At 40.3% G+C, this 26,314-nt stretch overlaps 2 protein-coding genes across 10 annotated transcripts in view; one reads left to right on the top strand and one right to left on the bottom strand.

Annotated features, from left to right (window-relative positions):
• LOC106742068 (RING finger protein unkempt) overlaps positions 1–7,617 on the top strand; it is a 15,940-nt gene extending 8,323 nt beyond the window's left edge. For all 8 annotated transcript variants that reach the window (XM_014614670.1, XM_014614669.1, XM_014614668.1 and 5 more), the window contains one exon: positions 3,231–7,617. The gene's annotated coding sequence lies outside the window, so the exon portion shown is untranslated. The remainder of the gene's footprint in view (positions 1–3,230) is intronic.
• A 2,210-nt stretch (positions 7,618–9,827) lies between these two features.
• The window catches only part of LOC106742067, a 64,225-nt gene continuing 47,738 nt past the window's right edge, over positions 9,828–26,314 (bottom strand). The window contains exons 2-10 of one of the 2 annotated variants that reach the window (XR_001374239.1): positions 22,234–22,633; positions 20,926–21,251; positions 19,635–20,100; positions 19,397–19,576; positions 19,188–19,329; positions 18,988–19,118; positions 18,852–18,919; positions 17,788–18,782; positions 9,828–17,675 (exon numbers count right to left, since the gene is read on the bottom strand). Coding sequence is in view for 1 of the 2 variants with exons in the window: in XM_014614664.1 (XP_014470150.1) it covers positions 18,605–18,782; positions 18,852–18,919; positions 18,988–19,118; positions 19,188–19,329; positions 19,397–19,576; positions 19,635–20,100; positions 20,926–21,251; positions 22,234–22,633 (1,891 nt within the window). In the remaining variant the exon portion in view is untranslated. Of the gene's footprint in view, positions 18,783–18,851; positions 18,920–18,987; positions 19,119–19,187; positions 19,330–19,396; positions 19,577–19,634; positions 20,101–20,925; positions 21,252–22,233; positions 22,634–26,314 lie in introns of both variants that reach the window. The other variant, XM_014614664.1, reaches the window with a different exon arrangement.

Here is a 26,314-nt window from a genome sequence, read left to right as displayed (position 1 = left end):
TATATATAAAAAGAGCCGTCTACTAATTTACAGAATTAAGTCTCGGGTAATCAATCGAGAGCTTCTTTTATCTATTTTAATATATAAATTTTCTTTAATAAAAATGGGGTATTGTAGCGAACATTACTTAACTACGGAATTTTTTAATGTACACAACAGCGCTAGTTGTTATTGTTTTTGGTTTGTCGTTTTTCTCCTTTTTCTTTCTCTTTAATTACTTTCATAGTTTAGTGTCAAAAAGTGAGGCCAAAAGAGAAACGAATGTTTTTTATTGCATCAATTTTTTATTACAGATTATTAAAATATAATAGATGTTATTCCAAAAAAAATAACACAATTTCTCTATTATGGTATATATGGTCTAAAGATACTCTTTTTAAGAGACTATAAAGTAATAGAATAATAATTATTAAAATGTGATTTTCTCTGATATGTTTTATATCGTTAATTACAATCGAAGTGTAAGAAACGAACAAAGACAGAAAAGTCATTTTGACGATTATTTATATTTTTAAGGCTTCTAGTCCTTCGCTGTAACTTTGTTTGGCGATGTCAGAAGCAAGAAAACGAGGATTCTTGCATTATACGTTCAGATAAAAAGATATATTTACAAAATAACACTTGTGATTGATTCGACACATTTATAAAATTGTTCGAAATATTTTTACTGAAACAATTAACAGACAATCGTAAAATTAACACCGACAAAATCATGAAAAAAGATATAAAAAAAGGAAATTTCCATGTTAAGTGAATTTTGCGATTACTTATTGATTGTTCAAATAAAAGAGAAGTTCGGACAATTTCACAAGTGCGCCGAATCGATCACAGGTGTCGTTTTGTGGGTATATCTTTTTTATTTGAACGTGTGACGCAGGAATTGGCACGCGTTTTTCTCGCTTCTGACGTCATCAAATAAAGACTGCAGCGAGGGAGCCTTAGTAACGTTCACAATTTTCTTTTATTAATCCTTTTGTTGCTTACTTATCTTCTTCTTTCCCGATAGCATAAAACGTTAACGTGAGATCTTATATGCATGGATCAGTGTTTTAATTTTTTATAGAGGCCGCATGTACCATAACACCATTTTTAAAGTACTATTTAGAATATAAAAGATTTAAATATTATAATGATGCATTTTCTTGCGTTTATGCAAAGCATTCTTTATAAGTACGAGAAAATGTTATCGGTACATACATACAGGATATTTATTATGCTAAATATCTCATAAATCGCAAAATTTTTTCATGCGTCAATGCATAATAACACATTTTGACACTATTTACTATGTGTGATATAAGCATTAGATTTGCCTTCTATCTAAAAAAGGAAGAAAGGAAAAGAAAATTAGAACGCCAAGCCGATCTGTATCCTGGCTTATATGTACACTTCTCGATTTATCAAGCTATAAAAGTGACACGTGATAAATTTTCGATTGGTATACAAATGTACAATAAATGATGAAGTGAAAAATCTTTAAAGAAGGTACTTATAAAGAATGCGAATTTCGATGATATTCCGCGATCGAAATTTCTTCCTCGTATTTATATTTAAGAGAACGTAATGTTACAAATAATGGGATCATATCCGAGACATAAACAAATGCTTAGTTCTTTATACCATTATTACGGAAAAACACGAGAAACATTTACATCCACATCTTTAAATGATCGGAAGAAAGTTACGATCGCGATATATTTAGAGGACGGAAGTTTAGAAAATGATATTCCTGAATAATAGGATTACGANTATATATATATATATATATATATATATATATATACATACATACTATTTTACTTCTAACAATAACGCAATTAAAATATATATTAATTAAGAATATAAATTATTGTGAAAGCAACAAATTTAGATACAAAATAGGGTAATAGGAGAGTAACAAAGTGAATAATTAGCTTATATTGTGTAACAAAGGAGAAAAAACACAGTTGAATATTTATATACTACTACTACCCGGTTGTTGGTTTCATCGATTGTCTGCTATATTTTCGAGAACGTTAAAGATATACGGACGTTAATATAACGAATTAATTATTATCTATTGTATATAAAAGTCGAATATTGAGTCGATTTCTTGATAAACAATAGCACGTTAGTTTTTACTACATGGGAACTAAATAAGTGTGTTGTGTCGAATATAAATGTGTCTCTAGAATGAGATTATTCAAACTCTACGCTACTACTACTGATGTTTCGAGCAATAATGCTTTCCAATTTAATTGTAAAATCTTGTTGTTAGTAATGCCGTAACGTTCACGAACGTACGATTTCTTTCAGCTTTCAACGTCTTTGTTTTTTTCGTTGCACAAAGAAAACCAACAATAGGGCAGATTAAATTGAACACTATATTTTTGACAAGTTACAATATGTAATAACGAATACAAAACGTTACATCTTCTGTCCTGTGCGAATAATTCTTCTTCCACGTTGCAATTTTTACTCAGATCCAGGAGTCACGTTTCGATTGTGTTCGTTTCGTGCACCAGAGTGTGTGAAGATCGTAGAAATTGCCCGTTATTTTCTTTATTTTCATGATTCTCGCGCGAAGCAAGAGAAGAGAACCACGGAGGGGATTTCATAATATCGAGGAAGAATTATCAGCACATCACAGACATAAGAAAAGCATACACATAATCACTAGGATATTGTATGATAATGAATCGCGTAAAATTATAACATGTAATATCTAAAAAAAAATTTTGCTGAACATTTATATATCACAATTTATAACTAAAGATACTTGCTATAAACCCTGTATATTGTCTTCAATCATTCGTAATTTTTTGATATAAATAACGATTGCTGCATTTGTTATTTTGATAATGGCATGGCTGAGATCTTGTTGTGATTTAAGTGATTATGAAAAACTTCGTCATTCGTTCGTGGCGAGATACATATATGTGTTTTTGTTTGCAAAGACACTTGCTCAATGTTTGCAGAAATTTCAACAATTTTTTTTTTGTTATTTTTCCCTTTAAACTTTATTCTGTGATGGACACGTTTTGTCAGTCAAGAATAGGATTTGCTCCGTGACTCGCATCAATTATATAATTATTATATTATGATCTCACTCTCTTTCTCTCTCTTTTTCAAGTAATTTACATTACTATTCCGTTACTTAAAATTTCCTAGATCATAGTCCACATTTTGTAATAATTTCACTCAAATGGTCACTTAGTTAATTATGGAATATTATAATTATGATATTACAGTTGTCACACTCAACTATCCCATTGGCTTCATGAGACTGTGCGCAATGACCGACGTCGATCGATGCAAATTTATGTGATCTTTTGTGATCCGAGTTCGAACATCTTTGTGAAAAATATTTAGTGACATGGCTGTACAGCTACGATTACACGCACTTACATCTTATTGTTATACGCTATGCCACTCACTCGTTTCAGATCGTACATATTTCGTTTGAAATAATTTAACAGCTACTAATCCCATTGGATGCATAGTGAAAACACAATGATGCGAAATTTCCTAATTCTACGACATTCTCGAATACACATACATTAAAACCGAACTGCAGATAATTAAAAAAAAAATGTATTTATGTACACACATATACATACACATATTTCATATATATGTTAATTGATTTGTCGGTAAGTTCTTATTGGCTCGTCAATAAGAATTTGCATCAATACAGGGTGTCTCAAAGTCACGGGGACGAACTTCGTCAATGCGTAGAATGAATTGAGGTGGACGAAAAGGTCTTCTACTACTTTTACAAGCAACACGTAAAATTTCGAGTTATTAATTAAGGAAGAACTTTTATAACTTACTTAATTGGCTATTTTCAGTCATTCAATAACTCGAAATTTTACCTGTTGTTTTCAAAATGATACAGGACTTTTTTGCTCACCTCAATTCGTTCTACATCCTCACGAAGTTTGTCCTGACTCCAAGATACTCCGTATATCTTTCCCATATTTCTAAAATGTTGATATGAAGTATATATATGAGGCGGTATTTAGTAATAATTACGAGAAAATCACGCTGCAGTCATCTGTATCTCATGCTTAATCACGGATATTGTCTGCAAAAGAAACACTAGAAGCAAATCATCGAGTCACAAATTCCCAAATGTTTGATCTCAATCTGCAAACAAACACAATTGGCTGGCTTTATAGCAGGTGTATTGCCTCGCGTATTATTTAACATGCGACAAAAAAACTTCACAATATTCGAGAGAAATGTCATACGATTTGGAAAAAATTATCGTGCAAGCATTGCCATTCTCTCAACGTGCAAAGCGTGCCATTTTCAACAGATTTGTGAAAGTAATAAAGTTTTGCGTTTTGCGAAAGGAATGAATGTGATCCTGCTCGGATTTCTATAAATAATTCCACACTTTCGAACGGTCTGTCTGAGGAAGAAGCCTGCTGCATTTCTCAATCGGGAATAAATTTACATGAAACAAAACGTTTGTAAGAGATGAGCTTTGTGCAGCCCCCGACGAGTGCGGAATTGTATAGAAACGTGTACGGCCCTCTTGAAATATTTTAGGACTTTTGCAATATATTAATGGTATAAACACCGTCTTCCGGTATAATTTAACGTTTAGACGTAACCTAAAGCGCAATGCGACAATTGGCAGCAGCGTGAAAGCAAATTAACGCAAACACGTTTAGGAATGTTATTATTATACGTAAGTTAGCATAAATATCCCCTCTCCCTTCTCTCTCTCTCTCTCTCACACACACACACACACACACACACACACACATACACACACAGTTCCACGGAACAATTACAGATGCATACTTGGTACAGAAATGAGATCAGATATATTCGTATGTAGCTTCTGGTGTTAACAAGCAATGTACTTACATGTTAAGCGTTTAAGGTACTAAACATCTCACAGACTTGCGTGAACGAATCGCTTAACGTTTATATTACGTCTCGTTTGCGTAGACTATCCGTATAACGTTTGTAGGGAGGGACACCATTTCGATTCATTACGACCGATTAATCGTAACTTTCCGGGAGCCGCGAAAAAGAGGAAATGTGTGAAGATTCGTTCGTGTAATGCACGGTCTCGTTGCTTTCACAGGATGATATTCGTACGCGCCACGTGTCATTTTTTTTTTCCATTATCTTTGACTCACAGAGAGAGGATATTCGCACAAGGCAAAGATAAAAGTTGTGTCAACACTCGAGAATGACTCGAAACAAAGGAGGCTATCATATCATTCTCAAAAAGGTCGCAAAGTAAACCATTAATATAGTAGAATGACATCAAGAGACTATTATGTAATTGATCGTATATAAGTATATAATAGTTCTCCGAAATTCTGACGCGAAATTATGTTGGTACAAAAGATTGTTCATTACTTTTTATAACTTTATCCTAACTTTATCCGCTTTAAGGCGTGCATTATCAAGATGAAGATTCTCTATTATTTGAATAGAGTTGAAAATTTTTTAGCAATTATTTTTATGTCCCGTACATAATACATCTACGTCTTGAAAGTAGATAGCTTTCATGACGAATAAGTTACGTAGCACGTATCCTTATACAGAGTGTTTGCCATTCTCAGAATCCGAAGTGTGTAGGTAGAACGGGTGAAACAGGATAAAAATGTCCAGCGTATCATTTTGCAAAATTTGCAATAATTAATGAGGAATTAATCAATATGAGCTAATAATCACATAGGAAACAGTAGGTAGAAAACGAGTTCTATATGAAGAAAAAATTGCTTTCTTTTGAAAATGTCCAATATTACGAAAAAAAAATTCTGTGGTGACATTTAAAAAAATCAAAGGTGAACTTGATTTTTTTGAGAACAAATTTTTTTTCAAATTTTTTTTCACTGAAGGTTGTAGCTTGTATGAAACAGATTCATGTTCACTCTTCAATCTTTTTTTTAACTGTCGGGAGTGTTTCAAAAATAATATGAACCGTTACTTTGAACACACCCTAAATATATATACAGGATGCCTGCTACGTTTCGTACAAGTGCTCGTGTGAAAGTAGAACGGATTAAATTGAGCAGAAAAGTTCTCCACCATTTTGCCAACAACCATGTAAAATTTCGAATGATTATTTATTGAAAATGGCCATATGTAGAGGTTTCTTTAATTAATAAATGAGAATTTACGTGTTATTTGCAAAATGACAAAGGACTTTCTGTTCAGCTTAACGTTCTACTTTCACACGAGTGCTTGTACGAAATATTCCAGACATTCTGCGTACACACACACATACACACATACATATAATTAAATATATTGGGATTTCTTTCAAAACTATATAATAATATATATACGAGCTTTTCGCAAAAAACATTTTCACTTAGGTGTCTATTTTAGTCAATAAGAATTTGACGATGAAAAATCCGATAAAATCAAGATCTCGACGCAGTTATTTATGAGGTGCTCGTAGTTGACATCCGCGATCGTCCTGTGAAAGAGAACAACACAGATATCTACTTGTAACTATTGTGAGATGCGATAAGGTTAAAAATACTAATGATTATAATAATAGATGACAAAATTGAAAAACTCTATGGTGATTATTATTCTGATCGTGATCGCTTCTATATATGTATGGCGCACTTAAATAGAATATTCTTGACTGTCGATTAATATATAACGTACTGATTTTCTGTAACGTGGTTTTTGTACGTTTTTTAAAAATTTCCCGCGCAGAGTAATATAATATCGCCACTATCGAATACAATATGTTCAATATAAAAGATAATATTTTTGTCACGGAGATAAATTCTATAAAATCTCATGACTACAAGGAATTATATCGCGACAGTGACGGAAAAGGTAAATTCGAATCATAGCGAAACTTTAACGTTAAGGTGATAACTATGTAACGGTTGATGTCAAGAAAGAAATTTCTCTGAGTGGAATCATAAAACGTAGCGCTCTAAATTCGCATTCCAAATCTGTTTATTGTTATTGAACCAATTAAACCTCGAAAGAGGAAAGGAAGAATAGAGGTGGATTAAAAGAAATCGACATGTCTGTGAAATCGAAACTCTTTAATTTTACAAAATAAACGATTTTCTTTTAACGTACAACTGTTTTCCTATAAGAGTTTTGCACGGTATTTAAGGGACAAAATTCATTCACCGTGAATATCGAATATTAATGGTATTACGAGGAAACTGTAGCAAGATCATTTTCTTACTAATTAAATGTCTCTTTCTCCGCTTCTTTGTCACTCTTTCTCTCTATAGTAAATTCTAATGGATATCAGTACAAATCTACAACCTGAATAAGAATTAGTGAGAGGGAATGCATCGCTCGGATGGACAAAGAAAATTATAATATCGACGACACGTATTTTTGGCAATACAGATTTAAAGGATACCGAAGTAGAATCATAATAGTAATAGTTAGAGAACCAATAATAAAATAAATTATGTTCGAATATTTTCTTGATGACTGAAAGTTTATATACTAAACAAAATGGGATACTAATAACAACAACAACAACAATAATTATTATTATTATGGTGTATGTAATTTATAGGACGGATATTCGTTATTGCTTCTTATGCTATATTATTATATAAATAGTGTATTATAAACAAAATAAATATTGTAATTCAATAAATTGAATCAATTTTATCAGTTGTGTTCAATCACTATATTTGTTATTTACGAAGCATGCGATACGCAATAGTTGATTCGCACGCAAAATGGATCGTATATTTGCACGTGCAAATATTCGGGGAAACTTGTCGAATAGAAATAAAAACACAAGTGAGAGATACAAACGTATGCGTTATGTAACAAATACAACTCATAATATTGTAATTGCATATTGTGTAATATTTATTGCACAGAGAGCGACATAATCGGAATATTTCTAAAAATACGTCGATCGATTATTCGCAAAATTTTGTGATGTACGAGGAAGAAAAAGGTAAAAATGTTGGTAGGTAATAAATAAGTACCAAGGTTCAATAATTACTGAAAATTGATATCGATGACCGCTATTCCTAAGTGTGTACCTTCTACGTACATTTTTAAAACGACAGATATGTATAATATTACAGGTTATGAAGTAATTGGATAAATATAGATTTTTTTAAAAGAAAAGCTATATTATTGAAGACGAGGTTGTATTTAATAAAGTTACATCTGCAATAGAAAAAACAATATGTTGATCGAAGATATTTCATTTTTTAATATCTCGCATAGATTTCACTTGATCGTGAGACTTGTGTGAAACGTGATAAAAGGATACATATCTATTCGCATTCATTACCGACATGAATTCATCTATCTTCATCATTGAACACACGATTGTGACAAACCTCAAGTGGATCCTGATTGAGTTTTCCAGGTATAATATTGGTAATTTGGTACTTTTTGGTCAAATATCCATTGTTGACCGTAAAGTCACCCTTAATTCTTCAGTAGTTTAACGAGTCAAAAATGATGACTCAGGAAGAATAGATACAGTTGTACTTTCTTTTCCCATTCATCTAATTGTTGTAAAACATTTTCCAGAACCTATAAGGGCACTATGTATATTATTCGTGTAACATTAATGCTAATGTGCTAAATTGAACATAAATTTGAAATTCTTTATATAATCCGCTGCTATTTTCTCTTCTATTTATGCATATTATTTTCTCGACACAACACAGAGTAATTCAGCTGAAGGGAATTTGCAATAGCTATTGTGTATACATAAAACTAAATAAAGTCTACAAGTTTACCTTAAAATCGGTGTTGTTAAATATTAACCCATTTTGTAATTACCTTCGATTCAACGTATCATTCACTTATTCGCGGTCTTTAAATTCTTTCTGATAGCATCTCTTATAATATCGCAGTCCTTTCGTCATGAATTTGCTGAAAATTTGGAATTATATTGATATTAAAATATTAAATTTAAGTTTCCTATGAATATCAATAAGGTAGTGCATTTCAAAGAACCTGCGCAAATTAAAAGGAAAGTGTTGGCAGTTACGTAATAAACCATATCTGAACAGCCAGTCTAACTCTTATTTTTTGCCATACTATTCAAATCGAGATGATTTTTGATGATCTTAGGGCATACCCGGTATTCGCTTTCTAAGTCCTTCTCTTTGGTGTACATACATGTAAAGTATTTGGTACACCTATACATATGTAAAGAAGTAAAAATATTATAATTTACAAAAAGACATAAGACTCTTTTAACGCAACGTCTTTAACTGACTCTATAAAGTGACGTCTTACAAAAACGTTCATCATCAGTCGCAGGACGTCTTAAGACCATAAATGACCAAAAATAGACGTCATTATGCCGTCACTCTGCTACTTAAAGCATGAATGATCTAATTTGTCCGCAGTCCTTCTTTGCTTCAAAACTTAAATCCTCTTCGCCGAAAATGTACATCAGTTACGTTCGTATATTTTCATGCCGTTGATATTTCGTCGGGAAATAATTTCAAGATTATCGGTCAACTTCTCTGACGGAAAACAATAGCGTGATAAGATCAGCATGTGCCGATTTATTATGAATTTTATGCTATCTACCAATATTTCATATTCAGGATCCTATCGTAGTGATTTAGTAGGGCGTGAAAAATAAAAGAACAACCAGGTACGATATCGTAACCGTGAAATTAATATTATTTTCTTACAATATCTATCTCTTTAATGTTCTGTTCTTGAGCTATAAACCGTCATTCGTGTTTGTACATGAAAGTATCCAAAAAGACAAAGCACTATTCGACGCTCGGATATTTCTCTCTCTCTCTCTCTCTCTCACTTCTCATTCACTCGTACGGGGCCGAAGCTTTTCTCAATGTGCGCTTCTTAGCTCTATTACTCTGTTTTACATTGTTTTTTTTTTTCATTTTTTTCTCGTAGAACCACTATGTGTGGATTAATGAACACCGGCGGTGCTTCCAACGATCGGTCGAGATCCACACAATGAACGCAGGTTGTTCTTCCTCCTTCCTTTCTTACTTATTTATTTGGCAGTGCGAAACAACCATGCTGCTCTCTACAACCGCGCGTCGTCTTTCGTCTCTTCTCTGCTACGCGATAAATCGAGTCTCTCGTCGGAGTGTGTCGGATATCGGGGATACAGCGATCTCTCGACAAAGCGACAAGAAGCTGTCGTCGTTTTCCTGCGTTTAAAAATTGTTCTCGTGAAAAAGAGATCTGGCCTATGGAGGGGGAAATATACATCCCCCCCCCTCCCCCCTACGGGATCGCGCGCCGATTCTCGTCGCTTCGTCAACAGCGAGACGCATACAGAGTGCTTACACTGGAAAAAAGTGATCTCCCTTTTCTTTTCTCTCTTTTTCAATTGAATCCCACAGGGATGCGATGTAAGATAAATCGTGAATGAAATCAATCATCAAGCGGGGCTCACCAGTTTTCACTATTGTCTCTCCAGCGCGTACCTCTTCAAATTCTCTCTCACTCTCTCTCTCTCTCTCTCTCTACACACTATAAACCATATTATTTTAAACTATGCAATATATTTTTTCTACTTTTATACAAGTACAAGCACTTTTTTCTAACCGAGGCGATCTCGCGGGGTCGCGGTCGAAGTGTTATCGTGTCATCGTCTGCTTTTGTCGAGAAATTCATTCGGTACCGTTAAAATAATAAATCGTAAAACCTACCCTTTTCTCGTCGCGATATACAGTCGATCGAATAAAATAGACGTGTTTAGTGATAGTAGTAGCAGTAGTAGTAGTAGTGATAGCAGTAGTAGCGGTAGTGGTAATAATAGTAATAATAGTGGTAATAATGGTGGTGGTTGTGCTGGTAGTAATAATAATGCAGAGATTTTTTATATAAAGCTTCCTGGGAGGAATCATCAACGACTAAAAAGGAAAACGTACCTATATAATACTGATTCACACGGATTTGGCGATCCTATCAACATAATAATTACATTCAAAGCGGCCCTCGTCGCGATCGTCGCTCGACTTCGTCTCGTCGACGACTTTTACATAGAATTTATAATAAATGCAAACACTATATCTGTAATAAGCTATATCTATATGCACATACTCTCGGGAGAGGAGTCTTTGTATGTCGCGTTTACACACACTCAATTATATTTACAGCTCCGAGCCGCGGTGCAAGAAACAAGATCGACAATCGGAAAAGTCACGTAGTTCCTTCGATCTACCGTTCTTCCCCCTCTCCCTTCCCCGCCCCGTCCGTCTCTAACGTAATATCTAAAACGCGATCTCGTTCTCTCGAATCGGCTGTCACTTTTCCTTTATACATTTACAAGTGTGAACCTCTTCCCGTCTTTCTCGACGTTTCGTCCCTTCGTACGCTCTTCGAGACTCGAACGAAAACTGGAAAGCCGAGCCCTTCGCGTTTGCGATGCCTCTAATTCTCACTCGTTCTTTCCTTCGTCAACGCTGTATGAGATCCTCTGGTCTACTTGTGTATGTGTGTGTGTGTGTGTGTGTATTTGTTTGTAGAGGTACACTTCTGTGTGAAATTGCTCCGAAATTCCACGTTTAATCGCCACTTTACCCGCCCTTACGTGAACATCAATTAATATTCCAATAAGACGATTGCATGATCGATGTACCATGGACAATTTGAAGGGTTCGCGGCCTGACAATGAGAAATTTACTTTTTCTCTGTGAAATCATTTTCATTTTTCAATATAACCTCCGCCGCGTAAGCCGCGAAACTTTTCAAATTGTCCACGGTATATTTTTTACCGCGTTTTATTATGTTTTGCCGTAGAAAAAGTATATTTTCCGATAGGTGGAATTTAGACTTATTATAAGAATAGTAATCGACGACTACATTCTAAATTTCTAAATTACGTTACACTCAAGTCGTCATCGTATTTTCATTGATTTTCTTTCTTGCCAATTTTCCAATGAGATATTCACACGATTATATTACCACACGCGTTTCTCAAATCTGTACGTGGATTTATCGGAGAAGAGTGTAGAAACTTGTCTGAAAAGAATACTTCGCTCGTGTTGCGTTTACACAATTACTCGATAAAGTACAGCGATCGTCAGGGGTTTAACACGGTGATTGAGAGAACTTCACAATTGAAATTTCTCTCGTATCCGTATTCCTTTTCCGTCTACGCTTTTCCTTAATTTTTCTTGCAAAAATACGGTGCCTATAGAATTTCCGTCTCCTTTTCCCCATTGTTTCTTCTTTTGCGTATTTCCACATACCTCTCCCTCCCCTGTCATATTTACTCATCTTTTTATACATTTCGCGCCCATCGTTTCTTTGTTCTACGTCTAGTTTACGGTCACTGTCTTTCTCTCTCTCTCTCTCTCTCACTCCCTTGCGCACACATTCACGCATGCACCGTCAAAAGAAATAAATCCATGGCGAATATATACGTGTGTATTTTATGCGTGTGTGTGTGTGTGTGTATGTGTCTGAGCAAAATTCTAAAAAAAGGAAAAAAAATGCGACAGGAAAGAAAGAATGAGCATCCGCGTGTCTCTTCGCAATACTTTCCCTCTTTCTTCTCATTTCTTTCCTCCTCCTCTGATACTAATATAGACCTAATTAGATTACAGAACACTTTTACAGCATCTCTTTTTCTTAAACGTACATTATTCAGTGCGCGGCATCGTGTGGACTAAAGTTTAACTCTACAAAAAAAAAACGTACGAATATGTATATAAAAAAAAGAACACTAAGAAGGGAAACGGAAAAAAAACAGTTGATTTCCGTTTCAGGTCGAACTTCGTGCACTAAAAAAACCGTATACAAATCGCGTTGATCTTACATACATGCTCGTCACTCCTCCATCTCTCTCAGGTTCTTTCAATCCTCCCCCCCCCCCTCCTCCATTTCCCTCCCTCTCACTCTTTTTCTCTTTCGCATTTACATTAAAAAAGTTACTATTAATTTATCGATAATTTAGCAGTATTGTTAGCAGGCCGATATACAAACAATGTAAAAGTTTATACGAGACACTATAGCTACACATGGCGAAGTCTATGATCCTTCTTTTAATATCCATCGCACTTATAGAGAGGAAAAATTGTTCATCGCTGCCGATTTGGGAACGCATGAAAAGGAAAAAAGAAACGAAGAAGACGCGACACAACGAGTGCCAACTTGTATCAAGGATTGAGAAAAGAAAGACAAAAGGTTATCTCGTAACTAAATGCAGTTCGATTTCAACTGACGATATAAAATCTTAACTCGCGACTTAATTACAACACAGAGAGAATACGAATTGGTATACTCTAAAGTATAGGAAATACTTGATGTCGGAATTGGACTCGCCGCATAACATAATCGTGATGGACGAATCTAAACGCGCACATATACGTAAAAAAAAAATGTCGCGGTAAACTCAAATTAATTTATTGCGCAAGATTGCTTTAAAAATGTCGGTCGTCGACGCGTTCGTCCGAGAATTAACAACGAAACTTAATTAAATTACACTTTGTACCTTCCGCATGATTTTTCATATTGCTGATTCGCTCGAGCCTTTTTAATTTTACGTCGTGAGAAATGGATCGTACAATTAATTGGAAGGACCTTCCGAGTGCTTTTGATCTCTCTCCCTCTTACTATTTATTGCGGTTCTTCCATTCCAAAGAGATCAAGCGCGATCGAACGGCCGACGGCTCCTTCTATCGTTCCACCTTTGCAAGAAATATAATAATAATAATAATAATATTAATAATAATAACAAAAAAACGCAAAAATATACCGTTAAATGTCTAATGGAATCTCTGCTTAATGCGTAGTGCATTCTTTTTATATCAACTCAGGAGGCTTTTAAATCAAATCGATCTAATCGCCCGTATCAAATAAACACGTCTTCTTTTGTAAAATAATAATTTCCACCTCGTAAGCAGAACGACGGGCCAAATGGAGCGGACGAATTTTCACTTATGTAAAAAGGATTGGTCCCTTATCTGATCGACGCAATTTCGATTTCGATGAGAACGAGCCGATAACGAAATAATATCATGTATTACTCGCACGAGCAGAGATCTCGCAATAAGTGGTCGAAAAGGTGAAATGATAAAAATAGCGATCGGAAAACGATCGCGCCACGAAAGAATAAAAAAGTAAGCGATGAACATGAAAAGTCGAGACACGACGAGATATAAATGTAAGATACGTGGAGCAAGAACGTAGTTTAGAAGTCCATTTGTTTCTCACATATAAACCATAGAATAAAATCGACTGCGGAACGATGCAAAAATATAGAAAGAGACGTCAGTTGCAATCTTTCGAACGGATATTTTTCAAACTAAGACAAATTCTCTCGACTTTCACGATATTCGTATGCAAAAAATTATACTACATATATATTACACACACATATATAATGATGTTAAATCAATATCCCAATGTGTGCGCATGTGTGATTAATATCATATGGTGTCTTATTCTTCATTTTCCAAATTTCACCTTTATATCTCGTCGCGTCGTTGACCCGAAAGCGGGACGTGCCGATCACAAGGAACACGCGATGATTCCTCACGAGAGACTCCTCGCATGGCACTGCTGCCTCTCGATTTGATTAGCGCGCTAAGTGAATTCTTGACGGCGAGAAATAAAAATCCAATGCAAAACGAGGAGTCCTCGTATATCTAATAATCTTCCTACAATATCGCGCGCGCGTCTCGTTCTGTATGTCTCGTTGGCAGTACCTCGATTTTGCGTGCTCGATGAAGTTTGGCAGTGCACATGAGCGCTCGGAGGATATCGTCGGTCTTGAGAAACACGCTCGCACACTCGGTGGTAGTGTGCGACATCGATTCTCTTAAAATTAAAAATAAATTATCTACTTAGAGACACGCAAATAAGGAGAGACGCAAGTCCGTGGATTTCCTTTTTTTAAACCTATAAAAATTAACCACGGACATCGTACAAAATAGAGCGAGATGTCAGCTGACTGATATACACTCGAGAAATCAATTTTCCGCTCATAATCATCAAGTTCTCTAAGATTAAGTTTGTCTTGTCGCTCGCTGATTTAGTTATTCAGTCAATTTGTTTTCTTTTTTTTCTAAAAGAACGACGATATACACCCAGAGAAAATATAAATTCGAAGAACGAAACGGTAGCTGCGGCTAGGCCGTGCTTTCGTACATACGTTACTTAATGTGTGTGTGTGTGTGTGTGCGTGTGCGTGGCGCGCGCGCGCGACAAAGGGAAAAGACCGACGAAGTTCGTTAGAAGCACGACATGTGGACCACACGTTCGTGCAAAGAGAGATATACATGTATATATGCTAAAGGCGCACCGTTAAAACAAGACGGAGCTGGCAGAGCGTGATTTTGGCAGTGACGCGTTTCCGTCGTCGGTCTCGATCCGTCCATGCAGAAGCAAGGATCTCTATCACCTTTGCCGCCATGTATATGTGTGTATTCGAGTATATGTCCGTGTATGTGTGTGTTTACACGTGTATGTCGTCCTTGCGGGAACGCCGTGCTGGAAAATCAACCGGTACAGAGAGATACGCTTTTAGATAGCTTTCGGGTACTCGCGAGAGAAGCTTACCTCAGCGATGGTGAAAGCAAGCTCGTGGCTACGAGTACAGTATTATGTCCACAGTCGTGGACAACAAGGCCGTGTCCGGTCGGTTTCCAGTTTTCAGAACGCATCACAGCACGAGGAGAAGCAAAAATGACATGTACCGGGTGTCAAATAAGAATGAAATGTATCGCAAGCCGCATAATGAATGAATCGAAATGTGACGCGTGATACCGAAATTCACAGTCTGTGAAACGATCACAGTCCTTTTCATTGTCCATGACTCTGTGTGTGTGTGTGTGTGTGTGTGTGTGTACCGTTTCGTTATGATAATTTCAACTAAGTATTTACATTCGTACTCGCGGCCACGCGCGACGCGCAGCGCCGCGTGTATGATGCCGCCGCACGTACGCGGGACATCCTCGCGCATCATCATTTGATAAAAGTAGAATTGTCATCGTGTGTTAAAACGCGTATTCCGCTTGGGGCGTAGGTAAAACGATCATGACCGTGAGAACTACGACGACGACGACGTCTGTTCTCAGTGCTGCCGTTCTTTCTAACGCATCCCTTTCTCGCGTCAGCTAGAGATCTATTCGATTATACACTTAATCGTATCTTTATAATAATAATAAGAATAATTAATTGATTAATTGTCGTGGAGCTCTTAATTACAATCGTATTGGCAGTGTTTCTTAGCTGGTGTGTGTGTTTGTGTGTGTGTGTGTATATGCATGACGTCTCGGTTCTGTTCGCCCCATCTGTTTCTTCGTGTAGCGCAACATCTCTCTCTCCCTCTCTCTCTCTCTCTCTCTCGTCAATCACACACATCCGACACGATACACATAACTTTCTCCTCTTCTCAATTTACACCAAGATCCGTATCTGTTTACATGTATGTATACACGACATATATGTACACACGCGCGCGCGCGTCGCCGCAACAGATAATCGTAAAAGTTTTTATTTTCGCTTCATTTTTTGCTCGCAAGCCGCGATACGGTGATACTTGCGAGTGTCACGGAAGTAGCGACGCGCGCCGAACGTTGTGTTTCATCGCTCTCCTTCTCTCAGTGTGTCCCTCTAAAAACTCTGTGAGAAAAATGTAACTCAACCATCGTGATTTTCCCCTTTTGAGGGTAGCAGCTCGCATCGGTCGTGCAGCGTGTTAGCTACCGTTCTCGCTTGGTTCCTATTCGACTCATCTTTTTTTCTCTCTTAGAAGAAAACGAAGAACGTCAGTGTGAGATCTGATTTTCCAGAGCCGAGTGCAATCGCTAACACGTTGCGCGAAACTCAGCAGAAAGATATAAAAATAAGCGACGCACAAGCAATGCACAAGAAATCGAACGTGTCTCAGGACCGCTTGCAGGGCCAAGCTCTCCGATCAATTCGCACAGTTCGTCATTACTGTGATGAATTAAACAGTGCTCGACATGGGTGGAATTATTAATTTGATACTTGATGATTATGAGTTTGACAGTGGTTTGTATCCACGATAAAGCTCTGCTGTTGGCAGATACTGCTAGTTAATGGAAGATTAATCGGAGCAATTAATTGGTGCAAGTGGCCCTCAGACGCAGGAGCGATGCAAGCTCTCCCGACGCGCGTCTCTCTTTTTCTTCTTTTCTGCGCTCGGACATGCCTCGTGCCCTGAGAAGTTATTGCTGTTCCCTTAATTTCATTTTGTACCAGTCACCTCCCCGTCCTAGGACAAGGAGAGGCATAAATAATGCTCAATAGAAATCTCGGTGGCGTACGTGTCGTTCGATTATTCCGCAATCTTTCAACATCACGCCGAGTTCTCGACCTGGGAGACTGTCAACCCTCATTCAGAGAAATAACGGCTGTTTCGGAACAATTTCTATGGTTTCTTACTCTCACTCGCTCTCGCATTCATTCTTCTTGTTCTCTCTTGTACTCTTGCATTCTCATCCGACTCATTCCCCCCTCTTCACATCTTGATTTCCTCTTGTTTTTTCGCTTCACGCTGTCCAATTCTCTTCCTTCTGTCCTTTTCCTCTTGGCTCTTTCTTTCTCTCTTCACGTTCTCGACGCGAGTTCCTTACCAAGGTGTAAATCGAGATAGACGCATCCTCTCCTCCTTTTCTCTTTCTCGAAGCATCGTCGGAGATCTCGTTCGCCTCCCGATTGGGTCCCTCAGAACTCCATCGATTTCCCGGAAGTGCCAAGGGCCGATGTTAGATATTAATTGAGTCCTAAGGCCACCAGAGTGATTATCTCCTTATAATTGTTAACTACCGCTTAAACATTTTGTCTGTGCATTCCGTCGGTTTTCCTTCGGCAAAAAACCAAACGCAATAGACATACCGCAAAAGCTTCTTTTTACTCTCTTCTTCTTTTTTCTTCCCTCCTTTTTTTTCGCATTTCTTCCTTTTTTCCCTCTTAATCCTCAACTATCCATTACCGTTCCCACCACGCGTCCTGTCTCTTCCCTGGATCGGCGGGAAGAAGACGATACAAAACGTATCCACGGTGAGGCACTTTTGAGGCCCAGATTTAGCGCTTCCGAGGCCGACGAACTTCGAATATAATGCGAGGTATTCGTGCGCAAAAATCCGCACGCAATCAGCTCAGTTGGTGCGTACCTATCGACGAGTGGACAAAAAGTAAACGCCTGCGTTGCGCTCGGCAATGGTTGCTCTCTCTCTCGCTCGACTCCAAACGGGAGACGGATTTAACTATGGGATGATCCTAACGCTCCCCCTTCTCTCCTCCCCTATCCTCTCTAGCCCCCTCTTCCGAAGTATTTCCAGCTGTGTGCGTCCCTCTATTCTTATATCACTACTGTGCTGCTCTCCAGTTCGTCCTCTCTCTATCTCTTTCGCGGTCTCTCGACCGACTGTGATTCTTATCTTAGCCGGCTAGTCGATCTGAATCCGTGTAGATTGGTCGTCTTCCTAAATTAGGTGAGTTATCTTACAAACGGTCCTGCTCCTCCCTCCCTTCCTCACGATACACACTCGGGTTTCAGGTCGCACGGCCTTTGCAGCGGCCTTCGTCTTCACCGACCAGGAAGCGTATAGACCGTACTATACCATCGGTAGTAGTATTTTGTTCTTCTCTGGTTCAGGTGTCAGCCGCGCCTCGTTAGGTCAGTCCTGGATCCGGGCCGATCACGGCATTATCACGAATTTTTCACTGGTTTCCGGCGCTGCTTCACTCGCGTCGTCGGCGGCGCGTGGCCGCTTATCGCCGGATAGAGAGCCAAACCCACCTCCTCCGGATTACTGGCGGCCACTTTGCGAATACCTACGTGCTTTGTGCTTTGTACTTCGGATTCAAGTACCCATTCGTCCGGTACTCTGCGGAAGAAACACACGTGAGTCGACAACAGCAGCAACAGGAGTGATTGAAGTTTTTATTACACTTACATATTCTGGGGAAACCATCGTAGAAGTACCTTCGTCTTGCCGTCCATCTCGACTCTCCTCATTAAAATCTGAAAGGAGGTGAAAACCGTTCTTATCGAATATTCTCGACAATGTGTCTCTTTCGCATGCAACTTACTTGACTAGTTAGTGCCATCGAGTTTGCTGGCGTGTCAGCTAGTCCCCCCAGTGTCCTCGACGACTCTAGTGCCAATAGCCTATGTTGCAGACGCTCCATCACTCCCGAGTCGAAATAATCGAAAACCCTCGCTGAAAGAACACAACAGGTGCGTTCCACTTAACATTCCCAACGATCGCGAGTGTTGTAACGAAACTCACCGGACCAAGGTTGTCGTCTGTATCTAAGCTTTTTGCCATTCCTCCTAACGAGTTTGCCGCCGTTCTCACAGCTACGCCTCCCGTTGTTGCTGTTCGTTTCCGGCTGATTAAAGTGACCGTTCACGTGCCTCTCGAGGGCGGTCTGCAAAGGAAAGAGTCGCATTAATGCGTCCGGAAATTCTCAAGTAACCTAGGAACTCAATGGTCACCTGGGAGCTGAATCTGCAGCCGCAGCCGTCGACGATACATCGAAAAGGTTTATTGCCGCCGTGAGACAGAACGTGTCTCTCTAGCCATCGGCGAGAACACGAGGTCCTTCCTTGTACTTTGCACCCTTGCCACTGACAGACGAAATTATCAACGCCGGTTTGCGTGTTAATGTGCGCAGACTGCAAAAGAATGATAATGGTAAATCATATATCATAATTATTACATTCTCCTTCGTACCTGTAAATGTTCCAAAAGACCGCCGACAGATTCAAAGCTGACTTCACACTTGTCCCAGCGGCAGTTCCCGCTGTCCGCAGCTCGCGATCTATCCTTCTCGGGCTCTCGCGCCGGGAATCGGATAGTGATGGGCGCCGAGAGGATGGGCGACGGCTTCGACGAACTGCCCCTCGAATCCTCCTCCTCCTCGTCCACGTCGTCTTCGTCGACCGGTGCGATCGCCTGGGCTTCCTCGTTCTTGCCGTTCTCCGGCGGCAAGAGCCGCGACATGGGATCGTGGCCGCCCTGAGACCTCAGCGCGCTCAGGATGCCCCCGTTCGTCAAATTGTTGTTCTCGTTCACGTGCGGCTTCGACAGGATGCAACCCTTGAAGTCCAACGGCACCGGTTCTCCCAGCAGCGACGACGCGGCGGTGGAAGGCGGGGAGCTGCATTTGGCCGTGCTGAGACTCGCGTCTGAAGGTAACCTACCCGGGAATTCGAAACAGAGCAAATGCTTAATGAGAAATGACCTTTACTTACCGTGTTCCACTTTTATCTAGGAAGGGAGATTGCACCATATCAAATTAGTTGAGCGGTGCATTACATACGCATCGATAACGAAAGAATTGGATAATCTTTGGCTGTCCTTCTTTAATGACGTCAGAAGCGAGGGGAATACCTCTCGTTTCCACGTATATACCGTCACATAAATCAGAAGCCTCGTTATCAAAGGACAGCCGAAGCGAGTATCCGGAAACCTTAAGACGACTGATTGTTCTGCACATTCCTTTGAGTTTTAAAATGATTATATATTTTAGTAGTATATGAAATGAGATTCCAATGACTAATCAGCATTGGTTGCGACGTGTATGCGCGAACAAGTCACGCATAATGGAAAAATTAAATCCAGAATCTAGTGAGTGATAACGTATAATTTAAATATAATAAAACTAGTTCGTGAGTGAGTATACATGAATGGCGGGAATCTCGTTCTTGAAGATTTTTTACTCTCCAAATCGCTCGCTCTCTTCCCGCCGTCTGATATTCATTCTCCTCTTTCTTTTTCGCTCCTTGTTGCTGCATTTTTCTATCGTCACTTTTTTCGTTTCCCCATTGACTCACCATCTTACAATTTCATTCGAGTTCCCAAAGTTCCCGTAGCTCTTGAACGGCAAAGACGAAATATTTCTTCCTCGAAAGTTCGAAGATGAAAGAAAAGAGTGACTTTTCTCAATGTACTTAATAGTGAAAAATGAACTGGCCCAACACAGAGCTACGGGACTATGCATTACATCCCGGATAGTTGATACCTAAGTGATGAGATCTTGCAGCTCGGCAGATTTTTCAGCACGTCGTTCGAGATTGGCAAACTTGGCAGCGGCTTCGGCAGCTTCTTGTGATCCAGCTTGCCGGTGATCCTTGGCACTATGACCAGCGGCGGTTTCTTCGCGGCTGACGGTGTCGTTGTTAGCGTTCGCGCTTCCCAATCGTTGCTCGGGCTCCCGCGAGTATTGAGCGACACGGTGCCCAAGTATTTCGCGAGACCGCCCTTGTTCCTCTGCACCATCGGTGGTCTTCGGAATTCCGGCGAACTCTTGGCCACCAGCACCGACATCGTCTCGCTCGTTTTCTTGATCTGTCAACGGAGAGACATATGATTGTCACTGCGATATCTTGGAATATTATTCGTCCTTGCTAAGTGAAGACGCGTGCCGACTTGATGTGTACCGAATTAGCGTTAGAAAGTTGCACTTTAGCCCTCTGGCGAAATCTTCCTTGGTAAAAAAAAAAACGACGAAAGGACGATGAGAGACAGTTCGACCTGCCTATTACGTTTACCGTATAAATAATGACGTATAAATAAACGTTGAGCGTTGGGAGTGCACGAGTGTGTGAAGCGCGCGAACGTGCCATATTAAATTGTCGATCGATAAGACGGTTTTGATTAATTCCGCGAAATAATCTACAGCAAAACCGCTCTACAAGCGGTCGTAAAAGGGAAATAAGGAAAAAAGGCTAATTCAATATCCGATAAATGCGCGCTCGCCGATAAGATGGGGATCGGTATCTGAAGTGTCCGTAGTGCGAAGTTAAGCGGGTCTTTCAGCACTTCCGCTACACGGTCGCTACGGTTTTTAATCTGAGGAAGCGCGCTTTTCTTTCTTTCTTTCACCGGCGATATTTCTCTACTTTGCTCGCTCCGCGAAAACTGCCGATTAAACGTCACCGAATGAGTGATTTAACAAACAAGACTCGACTTTACAAAGGTATCCGTTATTTGATCTCTGTATCGAAGGAATTATAATATTTTGACTGAAAAAATTCTGCATACGTTTTTTCACCTAGTACAGATAGATGCTGCTTGAATGATCTATATGAATATACCGCTCGACGTTAGATGGCATTAGTTACGTAATTAGAGTGAATTTCTTTGATGACAGTCGCAGGTGTTTGTTCATTCGCTTAGACCGTAATAAACAGCATTTTCTCCACACTTTTATTGTTTTGATCAAAAGAAAAAGAAAGTTCACCGAAACGTGCATTTCACTGAAAACGTATCGGCGAGTTGGTTCGGACGATTGAAAAAAGCGGCGACTCTTAGAATCCCGAGTACCGACCTTCGGCTGTTGCGGCTTGATCTGCGTCTTAAAATACTCCGTGATCTTGCCCTGCGACTCGTGATGATGCTGACCACCGGCGGTCTTCCCGTTCCCCTTGGCGGCCCCCCTGGACGTGGGGTCGGCGGCGCCGGAGCGGGCGAGCGCGCCAGCCTCCGGCTCGCCCCTCGACCTTTTGTACGTGGAGCAGGCGGTCGCCGCCAACGGCGGGGCCCAAGGCCACTGGGGCCTGGTGCCGGCCTGCGACGACGCCGCCAGCTTGGGCAGGGACGGCAGTGGACTGGCGGATGTGCCGCGTATCGCTACCCCCTCGTCGCTGCTGGTGCTGCACGGGGAACCCGGTTCCGTGATGTCGCTGGTGCCGCTGCTGCTGCATTCCCCGCATGAGACGGCGACGCCACTGCGCAACACAAAAGCCGTTTTAGAGAGATCGTGGGAATTCGACGAGCTTTTTCACACAACGTCAATCTCATTTCGCCCGTTTTATTGTATTATTCTACGTGCGTATTGTACTTGTATCGGATTTCCACCATGTCATTAAATCGAACGTCGCTCTCGATCACGCACATAGTTTATGCGATCGTTACGCGTGATTTCATAATACAACAAAAATACACCCCAGACGCGGAGCGCGTTACATTGTAAGATACGAAGAATTCCTCCCCGTCGATTGCGCGCTTTTTAAACGCGACCATTAATGACGACAGAAATTCTGATGTGTACGTTGCCTATAATGCCCCATTATAAAACAGTGGCGCAATTTATCTGAATAAGGACGGCTCTTCCCGTCCAGTCTCTCCTCCAGCAATACTCCACTCACACTTTTTTCTTTTCCTTCGGTCACAAGCGGAACGACGAGAGTTGCTCGTTCGGTCTACTAGAAAAGTGAGCTTCCCGCTCGAAGCACCACGACGAAGGGAACCGGTTGGAGACGATGACGACGACGATCACGGCGAACGACGGTCACGAGGAAATTGCGAGCTTACTGAGTAATGATGTTACCACCAACGCAAACCTAATTACAGGCCCAGACATTGCCAATTGGCCTGGTCCCGTCGTCGTTTCGGGTTTCACAGCCTCCAGTGTCGAGCGATCGATCAGTCGATTAACCGGCCGAGCCCATGGCTCGTTTCGATAATTTGCAAACGAATCACACGCGCGATAAACGCGAGCGAAAAACGACATTTCGGGAAATTGGGAAAGTCGATTTCATCGGACGCGATTTCAGAATGAATCCTAAAAAACTGTCGTCAAATCGCTTTGTATCCTCGATATACAACTACCGATGTCGAATATATATTTTGTTACGTCATCACGAATAATTAATATTTCGTCGTGCCACTTTTCTCTGCTGGAGGATCGATATCGCTGGGATTAAGAAACTACGACTACGATTGTCGATAGAAGGTAAAACTCTCGCAATCATCAAACGGTCGTTCCGCTCGACCTACGCGCCCTACATCGAACACGCATTCATACGACGTATGATTCGACGTAAATACATGACACGAGGATCGGGTCGACGGGTCAGCCTGTTGGCCGCCGGTCGACTCAAGTGTGAATGAAAACAAGCGGATAAGAAGAACACACGAGATGTATTAAAATATACACACGCACGCGCACCGTTACGAGCCGCTTTATCAGTCACTATGGTACCTGGCAAAAAAAAAAAATCGCATTCAAGACTACACAAGCACGCGGTCGTTGCATTCACAAACCGGTGGTTTCATTTCGCGCAAAAACAACGCGTTTCGTTGCGTATCAACGCTCGCAAATTATATCGGAGCCATAAAGTGGCTGAAAAGAAAAAGAAAAAAAGAGAGAGGGAGGGGGGGAGGTCGTTATTCGCGTGCTCGCGTTCAGAATAAGGCCGGCCGAAGGAACGATCATCTTGCTCGCTCGACTCACTTTCCGGCCGCGCGGATGTTTCAGACGTCGCGTCGCGTCATGTCGCGTGTGAACAAGCCAACGAACGAGCGATCGCGTCACGCCGAGAGAAAGAGACACTGACCTTTCCACGTTACGATAGCGTGCAACGTTTACGCAACGTCGAGCGAAACCAACAGCGTTAGTTAGACGATAATTCAACGAAATGACAATTGTACTCTTATTAATTAAAGTCAGATTAGTTATTATTGATTAACCGCTGCCTTATACTCATCTTATTACATTCGTTACTCTTTGTCTCCTTGAATATCTCATTATCTGTTAGGTTTACGTCAATTATTACATTTAAACGCCAAATTAAACATACTTTCCAACAAAAACAATATAATATTCCACTTAAAAGCAAGTTTTATCTATCCAACGCTGCATAATTTTATTTCAACATGTACATGTTGAGAATGCAGATTTTCTCAAAACAGGAACACCTCTTTTTCTCCGTGCAATTGACAGGGAGACCAAGGATAACGAAGCGATTTCGGCGTTCCGGTCAAGAGACGACAAACGCGAGAGAGGGTGGACGCTCAATGGCCATAGCGCTTCACCCTTGCATAACTGACCTATACTCACCACGCAAATGCTCGGCACGGTTGCACGAGCACGCATGCAGTATGCGAGTCCCGTCTCTCTTTCATCGAAAGTTGCGAAAGTACGGAAGAGCTGGTTATTACGGTCGCGCGGCAACTCATCCACCTATTTCGAAGATCGGAAGTTTGCGGGATTCGTGTGACGCAACACGCGTTTGGGCACAGCGCTAAAACTACCAAACCTCGTTATTTCCTCCTCTTTCTTGCATCGTCGAGATGTGACGATACCGAATATCATTATTCCAATGTGCGAGAGAAAGGCAGATTCAAAAATACGTCTTATATTTTAAAAATTACACATATAATAATATTCATTTAATAATATTCATACATTCAATATTCTAGGATCACCAACTGAGCCTTTGCACCGAGAAAAAGTGGAACAATTAACGAAATTTTGACTGAGCAAACAAAATCCTTCCAAGCATATTTAATCGACGACTATGATGACTTCCGAGACTACATCACTTTCATACATTATACATTCGTATGTTAATTGTAGTAATGACGGAAATAAATGATACTCGTAGCATTCGACGTGGCGGCAGCGCGCCGCGATTTTATCGTTCTCGCATAACTGACCTGCGTTCATTCGGCCGACTCTTACCGCGGTCATGCGAATATACGCGCGCACAATGATAGGATCGAATTCCGCCCTTTCCGTTGGAAATCGCCGGAAAGGGGGGAGGGGGGGGGGCAGAACATCGACCTGCCTATCGTTCCACGATGCATAACAATCTGTCGCTCTTTCGGAGCCTGGCATTGCTCGCGGAAATTGAACAGACAGAGAAGGGATCGCGAAGAGGAGGATCGGCAAGCTCGGGGAGTTTTAAGTCTCGTCGACACTCAACGAAATCCGAAAGCCGGATGCAAAAATCGGAAGCGAGTCCGATAATGAACTTAATTGATTGAATATATCGCACCCGCATAATTTATTCAGCAACGTACGTAGTCCAGGATTAATGTTACGCATTACGATTTTACCAGCGCCCTTTCCCCCTCCCACCCACTCGCTCATCACTACCTCGCCTTACCGATTACCGGTGGTATTATTAATCACCTTCACACCCTGACGATGATTCTAATTAAAAACCAACGCGAAACAATGCGTAGCCTTTTAATTGACGACGAGGGCGCATGAGGGCGAAATCGCGGCGAAATTTATTTCACCCTCGTGTTCTGGGCGGCGTGTTCCCGAATGTAAATCCAGCCGCAGCTGCCGCCACTCGAACACGATCCAATATGCCCGCTGAGAGCAATCCAGCCAGTCATTATTGCTACCGATAAACAATAATATCAAAGCGCGCGAGAGAGCGAGTGCTTCGCGGTGTATACCTTCCCAATAGCTCGGCGACTCGCGGAGTGCTCGAGTGAGTGTTTAAACGATGCATCATCGTGGTGTCTCGCGATAATTTCCGTACTTCCGACGGAGACCTCCGTCGGAAGAAAAGAAAAAAAAGGGAAATTCTCCTGATGAGAAGAATAATTCTTCAAATAAAAGAAATATATCTTGAATCACACACGCGATGCAGAAGTCAAATCGATCTATT

This window comes from Dinoponera quadriceps, unplaced genomic scaffold, assembly GCF_001313825.1.
Source record: "Dinoponera quadriceps isolate SergipeBrazil2010 unplaced genomic scaffold, ASM131382v1 scaffold588, whole genome shotgun sequence".
Classification (NCBI taxonomy): Eukaryota; Metazoa; Arthropoda; class Insecta; order Hymenoptera; family Formicidae; genus Dinoponera; species Dinoponera quadriceps.
Note: the sequence above shows the minus strand (reverse complement) of the source record. Positions and strands in the feature narration are given on the sequence as shown.